General features: G+C 45.3%; 1 protein-coding gene across 1 annotated transcript in view; it reads left to right on the top strand.

Annotated features, from left to right (window-relative positions):
* Positions 1–588: 588 nt before the first annotated feature.
* The window catches only part of LOC113219092 (protein apterous-like), a 10,572-nt gene continuing 1,206 nt past the window's right edge, over positions 589–9,954 (top strand). Inside the window, exon 1 of the mRNA XM_026443740.1 lies at positions 589–843. Within this exon, the coding sequence (XP_026299525.1) occupies positions 604–843 (240 nt within the window). The 5' untranslated portion in view covers positions 589–603. The remainder of the gene's footprint in view (positions 844–9,954) is intronic.

Below are 9,954 nucleotides of genomic sequence, written 5' to 3'. Positions count from 1 at the left end.
TAACTTTATTCCACGTCCACGAACCGGACTCGCCAAATTCCCTCACCTTTTATTATCTCACGGATGGAATTATCGAAGACTTTACGAAGAGCGAAAATGAAAGAATCAAGAAATGAAAAGAAGAAGAGAATGGAAACGAAGAGGAATAATATCATTAGAAGATTATTCAACAGAGAATACTTAAGAATCTTTCCAAAAAAAGAAAACAAAAATACAATTTTCTTGGAAATACAATTTACTTGGAAAGAGACACATTTCATTCGAAGTATCAATATAGTAAACAAAGCAATAAGCCGACTTATTACTCATCCCATCGATTGATCCATTAACATGTTTTCGTTTAACCGCGAGAACAATTACTCGTCGGTTGATAAACGATCTTGGCAAAGTCACGAGCGATATTGACAGCGGTATCGGCGAGACGAACGGCGCCGGTGCCGGTACATAAATCCCCGGGGCCCCGGGTCCCAACCCTTGGCCGCGCGCGGCCGGCCGCCCGTTCCGTCGCTGCGGAAAAAGATCCCCCCGGCCGATAGCGGCCGATACGGGCGGCTTCAAAAAATACCCCGCGACACCGGTGTTTAATTAAGACGCATAATCCGGATGTTGGGGATTTATGTTTCAGATTTGAACGCGGACTACATAGATATGCCGTTCGGCAGGGGGGGGCCTGCTACTCCCGGCATACCTGGTTCCAACAGCCGAACAAAAAGGATGAGAACGAGTTTTAAACACCACCAGTTGAGGACGATGAAGAGTTACTTCGCGATCAATCACAATCCGGACGCCAAGGATCTGAAGCAACTCTCGCAGAAAACTGGCTTGCCAAAAAGGGTGCTGCAGGTAAGCGATTGCGACTCGTTTATTTGTCGCCGCATCTCTTCCGTCCCACCATTTTTATCTCCTCGCGCTCTTCTAGATCACGCTGCGGATGTTATAAAGTATGACGAATTTTGATTTGGTATAAATATCTAAAAGTTTGTTTGTATATTCGATACAGGTTAGTTGTGATTTATATAAAAAGAAGAAAAAAGAAAATGGGGTGAAAGTTTGCGCTATTTCTTCGTATTTTCACTTTATCGATCGAAGAATTCTTCGCTCCAATAATCGAATCTTCTAAATTTTTAAACAATAACAACACCGATCGGAGGAAAAACGAGAGAATAAAAGAGGGTTCGATCGAAATGGCGCGAAAGGGAAAGTCGAAGCGATCCATCGTTTCGTCGAGGAGCGGGCGAAAGATTCAGGAGGCGTGGAATCGTCCCGATGCGCAATTAAAACGAAATTTACAGGGTCGGCTCGCGGTAAAAGTATTCGCGGCGGGTTGTGCACAGGCCTCCTCCAATTAGTGCGCGCAGTCAATGACGCATGACGCCCTTCATAGGCCAGCTAAAACTGTCCCCGGGGACCTTTTTCGGGGTTACAGCCGTTCCGGACAGATTGTATCGTTGCCGCGCCTCCTCTCGTGTTGTTCGATCCGTGCGCGGTGTCTTTGGAATTTATGCGACCGTGTTACGTTTATTTCGGCGGCGCTCGAAAACGTGGGACACGCGGCGGTAGGTTAAAGATAGAAGAGATTGTTAGTAACGCGAAAAGAGAGACACGGTCCCCGAAGGAAAATCGTTTCGCCCGACGACGACGTCTCCTCTTCCTACTCGAGATCCCACGTCTCGATTCGGAGACGAGACGGCGGTGGTGATTCATTTTTTGCGTCGATCGCCCCGTGAAGATAAATAGGCCGATTGTTTTCTCAACATCTCGTCTCGGATCCTTCGTTTTGCCTTTCGTTTCGAGCTTTGCGAGTTTCGTCGATTTTTCCTTCGAGGCAGATTTTTCTCCCGAAGAATTTAATAACTTTTCAAAAAGTTCAAATCCTAATAATTATATAGTTTAAATTAGCTATCGATAACGTCTTAGACTCGAGAAATTATTATACAAAGTTATTACCAATGTTGGAAATTTTTATCGAAATTTCACGATATTTAAAATTAAAGAGTACTCGTTTTAAGCTCGCTAATTATATACATATCGGGATGCACAATGCATCGATACGAATAAAAGTCAAACTTTCACGATTCTTCACAACAAATCAAGGGTTTAAAACTCCCTTACCAACTTTCACTTTCATTTTCCCTCACGGAAAATTTCCCTTTCTCGCTTTTCCAAAGTCACGGTTTGCTCGAGGTTTAGTTGTAAAGAAGTCTCGCGACGATGTTCATCCCCGACAGATATCCATCGCGTCGCGGCAAGGGAGACCTGGGTCTCCATTTTCAAGAGGGATCATCGAGATTTCCAGAGGCGTGTAAAAGAGAGAGAGAGAGAGAGAGAGAGAGAGAGAAAAAGAAGGAAGGAAAGAAAGAAAGAAAAATGGAGAGAAAAACCGCGGTCGGAAGATGGATAGCCGGTGGTTCGATCGTTTTTCCTCCTTTTTCTCCCTTGCCCCTTCCTGCGGTCGCCTCCTATAAAAATATTCACGCGCGGGCGAGCCGTACGCGCGCTGGAGACGTACGCAGCGCGCTTCTCCCAATTAGTGCGTGCTGCCGGCGGCGCGTTGAGGTAAAAGAACCACGCATGGGCCACGGTGATATTTCCGTCGACGAGGCCTCTGCGGCCTTTCCCCGTAATTATGGCCCTCCGTCAATCCGCCGCTACTCAAAATCCCCGGCCGGCCAAGTTTTGTCGTAACGAGCGCCGCGCTGCCCTCGTTAACCCACTACCGTTAAATTACACGGGCCAAAAATCTATTTCGTGGAGCCCCCGGGGGCGGACGGGAGAACCTGTACGAGAGCCTGTGTTTACCCTCTCGAGCGAACCTTGGATCGATATCCTCGGACGGATGACTCGGATCTCGAACGATTTTTCTTGCCGATCTAATTGTCGGCTACCGGATAATTTTCGACCCATTCGCTTCTGGTTATTATAGGACACGGACGCGCGATTATAGATCGGCGAAAATCGTTTCCGCTTGTTTCGTGGTCTTTTTCCATTTGGAGAATTAATTTGGGAATGGAAGATTTTTAAAGTTTGTTTGAAAATATATCCGTATATTTCTCTTTGGGTAGACTTTTATTACGTCGAAGGCATCGAAACATCGATTGTCAAAGAGGATCGAGGAAGACTCATCCAATTCCCCCTTCTTCTTCAATTTCTTTCTCAAAATCAACAGACAAACAAACAAACAACCCAACCGAACTTCTCGATCAATTCTTCACCATCTTCCATCCTCCATTCTCCTCTTCGACCTAACTTTCTCCTCCATTCCTTCCCCTCGACTTCTCTATTCTCCGAAGAAGAACGAGACACTCGAAAATGCATCTCTATACACCCGTGAAGCAGCCACTTCACTTTGGGATCTATCCACGAAAGAGAGAGAGAGAGGAGCGGCGGCCGGTGACTCGATGGCGCCGGCACAGCAGCCGGCAGAAGATCTAGAGAAAGAGAAAAGGCCGGGGGGGTCGCCGGGTGGGTTAGGGGAGGAGGCGCGAGAGCCGGCCTATTGTATTCGGTGCGGCGTAGGGTTCTTGGTCGCCATCTTGCTTGATATTGATCGCGAAACGCACGAATACTCGCTCATTCGCCGCGGCTGCGTTCGTCGCCGCTCTCCTCTCCTCTCTCTCTACTCGTTCTATGCACGCGCGCACCGATGCGCACACATGCACGAGCACAGGTGGGAAACACACGGCGTGATACACGCGTGCATAGAGGAAGTGTGTTGCGCGCGAGAGTGTGTTCACCGCAGGAAGAGAAATATATATATATATATACGTGCAGTGTCGGCCGTTCGCGAAGGGGAGGCCCTGCTCGTTGTTGGAAGTTTCTCCGCCGCCGGTTTTCAGTCCGCGGGGGAGGAGACTATCTTGAAAATGGCGACGTCGATGGGAAGCGTGGATCGAGGCCGTCCTTTATCTATCGGGTACACGGAGGGTTGTATAAGACAAGCTCTAACTCGGGGGAAAAAAGCGTTGCGTTCGACACACAGAAGAGAGAGAGAGAGGAGGCGTGCGCAACGATAGAGGGGAGGTGGACGGCGAGAGCGGCGCAGCGCAACGATAACGAGGCACGGGGGGACATAACTCGGTGCGTCCACCGTGTTACGATCTAAGAAAGGGCCGAGAAAATACTGCGACACCGGGACGGCTACCGATGATGCATGTCCCAGAAGTGGGCAAGAGAGGCTGTGCAAGCGTATTATGTTACTGCCGCGACACACCACCACCACTCTCGTCTGCCGGTACGTGGCGTCCAGGTCGTGACTCTATCGTATTTATGTCCCTGGCCGGCCGTTCTCCTCGTTCCGCCTGCCCGGAGGAGGAAGAGACGGGGAAACGTCGAAATTCCGGGGGACAACGGTTAGATGCGGGGCCCAGATAAGAAAGTGGTGGAAGATCTCGATGGACGTTCGGTTATCTCCGCCGTGATGCCTATCAGTCCTCATCCCGGGGAATCGTGTAGGAACGATAGGAGGGGGGGGGACGAAGTGGCGATATTAGGGGGAGGGAAGAAAGGAACGGAAAGCCGCCTCGCGTGCTTTAAGGGCCGATTTCGAAGATATCCTCGGGACACCGCTTCCAACGGCAGTATGGCAGCTGTCTCACTTCTCTCGTCGAGTTTATCGAGGCTTGGTTGCCTCGTTAAACGACGTTTTTCTTTTTTTTTCTTTTTTTTCTTTCCCCTTTTTCCATTTCTGGTAGCTGATGGAAAGAGGATCTTAGAGCGATCGATTTTTTTTTGGACGAGAACTTTTGAAGTTGTTTCCTTCGGTGAAGAGATGGTTTGAAATGAGATCGTTTGGTTAGATATAAGTTGACGGATACGTAATGTAAAAGAGTGGTTGAAGGAAGATGGAAGGATGACGCTCATTAGAGGTATTATTCAAATGGTATTGGCGGGGAAAAGCAATGGGTGAGTAATATTGAGTCACGATTGTTCGATCCTATTGATTGGAATCAAAATATTTCTTTACGATATTTTTTCGATATCTATATATTTACGACTAGGATTCGATAGATATTAGATGCCAAGAGATTTGTTTAGGATCTCGAACTGTTAAGGTGATGATCCAAGAGATAAAAGATCTCTCGTTTCGAGAGTCAAGATGTCGCTTTTAAATCTTATCTCTCTTTATATCCGTAAATCTGTAAAATCTCTGTTGATCCTTTCTTTGAAAACTTCTACTTCTGTCTGACTTTCAATTTTGATTCCTCGACGATTCGAATAACTTTCGATATCGAATCGATTTAATAATTATTCGTCATTATCAATTCACCTGGATAACGTAAACGTTTAGGATCTCGAATTACGAGGAAAAGAAAAGAAAAGGATGAAGGGAAGATTTACGGTTTCATCCGACAAATCAGCAAACGGATCGAGATATCGATAAGGATAAAGATATCCAAGTCGATGCGAGCATACGCACGATACAAATAGATAGATCATTGGTCGCTCAAGATGGTTTGAAAAAAAGAGACCGCCGCGATATCTCGATGTCGTAGATCCCGAATGAGATACCCCGACCAGCCGGTATTTGTCCAGCGACACCTGCACGCAGGACACTTCATGTATCAGCCGCAGGATGCGAACGGACGCAGCGAGAACACGAATGATAGCTTCTCCGAGCGACGATATACCTTCTCGCCATTATCAGATCGCCAGCAATGGCGCCCCGCTAAGATCACTGGCCGTTCGTGTTACAACTACTGTCACGTCGATTTTTTTTCACCTGTCCTTCCCCCCCTGCGTTATTAATTTTTTGATAATCCTCCGATCGCGATCTCCTCCCTGTCGCGTTAAATTTCCGCGTTAAACCCCTCAAATCCATATCGTTCGAATTCCTTCTCGTTACCTCCTTCCTTTCTTTTAATTTCAATTCGTCCAATTTCTCGCGTTCCCTTCTCACAATATAACTCGATTCTTTAATTAAACGATCCTAATTTAGAATCTCCGTGTAATACAAATTCGTAAAACGTATCGACGATTAATAAAATGTATATTTCTCTCCCTCCTCTCAAGATTTCCCTCGTGGTTAAAATCCCCGGCAAAAATTCTCGCGGTGCGGAGCGCACGATCCGAAGAAAGAGCGGTTGGAGGAGAAGATCGTTGTTCTGCCGTTCATCGATACCCTCGGGCACTCGGTGGCCCTTAATTCGTACACGCATACCCGCGTATAAACCCGGCTCTGGAACACGGAGCGTCGGTTCGTAGGCAGTTTTTACGAGTGGCACGGCCGTTGCTCATCGTTACTCCGTAAGAGGATTCGGCGTAGCCCGGCAGGGGGTCCATCTTGCGGGGCCCCGCAGGTCACCACGAGTCCGTGTGTCTACCACGGATTGCGAGTGTCACCAATAAACCATCCCCGCAAAAGTATCGGGTTACCGCGATACCGGGGCCCTACGAAAGACTACCCTCTTTCTTCTTCCTGTTCCCCTTGGACGTGTTCAGATGAACGGCTAGATTGTCGTTTCCTAGCCAAGTCCACAGTTTCAGACTGTTTCCTAATAATTCCCAACGTTTATTCCCGTTCGATATATTTTGACGATCTCTTTCGAAAATTTTTATCAGGAATTTTTGTCATCAAGAATTTTGAGGATATCAGTTAGGGGGTTTATACGAATATTCTTTATCGATTCGATCTTAATTCTGGAAAATTGTACAACGCGACGAGAATCATGTTCTGGCAAATAAGATTGGAAGAATATGATATTGATGTCGGTGCAAGTTTTTGAGAACCGAGCTCGGGCTCGTCATAAATTGCTGCGCTTACCGCTTAGCGCGGCTGGCGGAGGCGGCGGTTGAGTTACAGCCGCATAACATGTAATCGTACGTATTTATTGCACCGGCGGAGATGAGCTACGTACCCCGAGGCTAGAGTAGGCCAATATCACGGCGCGGTCTTCCAACTTTATATTTCCTCGGCCCGCCCCCCTTTTCCCTTTTCCTGCGTCCTTCGTAGATCAATATTCCGATTAGACTGTTGGGAGATAGGCGTACCGGTCGCGAGTAATAATCGCGTGATTATTACATCGTGGTGGCGAACAAGATTTATGCTCGATGGTCAAGGGTTGGCACAGTTGCCAAGAGGAAGAGTCAACAGGGGAGAGGTCGATTTCGACCAACACGAAAGAAACGTATAACAGCTTTGGAAAAAACTAAGTTGTTATCTTTGAGATTTTACGAAGATTAAGAAAAAAGAAATAAAAATTTTAAGAATCGATATAACTGGATAAAAAAAAAAGAGAAATTCAACATATCATTTAACAAGGATACCATTCTTCAGTATTTATGATACGCGAAGCATCTTGAGACGGTCAAATATCAAAGACAAACCGATGATCTCGAAGGGAAGGGAACTCTCTCTCGATACATAATTTCTCTTGGCTTCCCTTTCTCCGGCAGCCTTCGTATGATGGATGATTGGACGTTAATCCAAGGCTGCTCGCTTCGATTGATCGTAAAAAATCGTATATACCCTCTCGAGCTAGCCCAACTCTCGAGGCTAATATTTCCTAAAACGAAAAGAAACCGTGGACATAAATTTTCCCCATAGGGCGTTGGATATATCTTAAATGGATAACACTGACCATTTCGGCTGGGATCAATTCGTAATTCGCTCTTGTTCCACTTGTACCTTAGAGTAAGTAACGGTCTCGTGTGTTTCTCGCGTTCGATCCACGTTCGTTAGGCGAACGTAATCGGACGGTAGCCGCGAAAGGCTGCGAAACGACAATCCGGATACAAATTCTCCATCAATGGTGTTTCTCCCCTCCTCTTTCCTCCTTTCTTTTTATCACTGCAATTCGAAAAACGAGGATGAATTTCGAGAATAGATGGAGTAAAAAAGTAATATCGAATACGAGCATCTCAAGTATCCAACAATTGATAATTATGATCAATTCTCTCCTTGGAATATATATTCCATAGAAATCTGTTTTACATTGGAATAAATAAAATCAAGTTGCTTGATGAATATAAAAATTTCAAGTGCTTGTAAAAGATGAATCTCCACACTGAGGAAATAAATAAATAATATACATTGAGTATACTATATGTACGTTATTATGCAATCCGCACCGTTTTCTCAACGATTGTTTACAAAATTATCTGTCTGGCTGGTTGATTAACGTTGCCAACGTTTTATCGACGGATCGGCAAAGTTTTCACGGTGCACGAGTACAAAGACGTTTTCCTTTTTGATATTTCTTTGTTGCTCGGGGGGGGGGCAAGATCGGAAGCGGCGATACGAGGATCCGACTTGTCCGCTTCGTAGCATTATTGGCGTCGATATCGTCCAGTGTATGACGTGTTTACGCCCAATCCGGCAAAGGATCTTCGTGATGCCGATCGCGATTCCTTGGAGAAATTTCTGCACGCAGTTGCAAATTTCTTCTATCGAGGAGAGTCTGAGAGAGCTTGTTACGATACGCCCTCTGATACGGCGCTTCTGTTCTGCCGCGTTTCCCGTCAGAAATGGAGAAGATATTTTATCTATGAGAAGTCGCGTGTTCTCTCATTCTCGCACACAATACTCCTCCCCGATCACGGATTTCCATGTGTATCTCTTCGACATTGTTCTCCCAGTACAATTTCAAAGTATCAACAAGGTTCTTGTTCCGATATTTTTCTCTCGAAATTTCCGGACAGATCCACACGAATGCACCGTTCCTTGGGATGGAATAAAATGGAAACTTGTAAACGATTTAATGTCTCATTCTTTCGAAATATCGTATATCTTAGCTAATCAGACAAGAACAAGATGATTCGTATAATTCGTAAAACCCTCGTGAAATTAAATTTGCAACTAACCATTTACGATTTAACGTGAAATAATCTATGTGTAAAAGAAACAATATAAATTATTCGTAGAATCGAACACGTAATTATTATGATATTCGTGGAATATCATCGATAATATCGATGGAGAGTGGCAGAGAAGTGGTCCTAATGCTCGAGAATCCTCCGAGTCCTCGACTTCCGTCGGGAGTAGATCCAGGACGATATATCCTCGCGTTGCTACATTATTCATAAAATAAAAAAGCGGGCGAAAAAATCAGCGAGAAAATGCAGCGAGCCGAGGCGGGCTTGAGCCGGTGTTACGAGAAGATTATTCAGCAGATCATTCAGCGGCCGTAGCCGCGCCACTTCCGCTTCAACCTCCCTCCTGTATAAAGTGATACACGCTGCTTGTCAGCCTTCCGATGCTAACTAGACGCGCTCGAAAAGGGATTTTCTTTTTTTTTATATAAAGTCTGACGGAAGGAAACCGATGGATGGATGGATGGATGCAGATAGATGAAGTTCGAGCGTGTATTGTGTTAAAAAGTGGATGGCGGGGATCGAACAGGTCGATCGGGTTGTCGTAAATTCGAAAAGATCGGATTGAGTTTCTCGGGAAAAAAATTTTCGACTCGTTGAGATTAGGGATAAGATGTGATTCTCCCATCTTGAAAATTTAATAGTATTTTTTTCTTGTACGATATAACAAGAGTTAAAATTTTTTCTTGAAAAATTACAATCTATTTCTCTTCAACGAGTATAAAAAAATGATAGCTCGACCAATTACATCTCGTTTATATTTTAATCGAGAGATCCAAATGATCCCCTTTAGATCCAGATGAATTCTTCTTTCGAATATCTGAGCGTTGGAAAAATTGTTGGATACCTTCGAATAAATTTTTCCAGAATTTTCGAAACATATTTAGAAACATTAATAATATCTATCGAGCGTGGAGAACGGATACAAACGAGATTATCTCGGTCTCGAAGTACGTCTGTATAATTAAACCGAAGAATTAAAAACAAACACACGGCAATATAACCGTACGCAGATAAACAGTTTGCAATTGGCGTAGCAGACGCGTCTCGAAATCTCCTTTCATCGCCGTTTTCCTTTCAACGACCCAAGTCACGTCTCGAGCGAGACGGTAGCGGCGATCGTCGAATCTTCCCGATTAGATTCGC

The sequence above is a fragment of the Apis mellifera genome, linkage group LG11 (genome assembly GCF_003254395.2).
Source record: "Apis mellifera strain DH4 linkage group LG11, Amel_HAv3.1, whole genome shotgun sequence".
NCBI lineage: Eukaryota > Metazoa > Arthropoda > Insecta > Hymenoptera > Apidae > Apis > Apis mellifera.
Note: the sequence above shows the minus strand (reverse complement) of the source record. Positions and strands in the feature narration are given on the sequence as shown.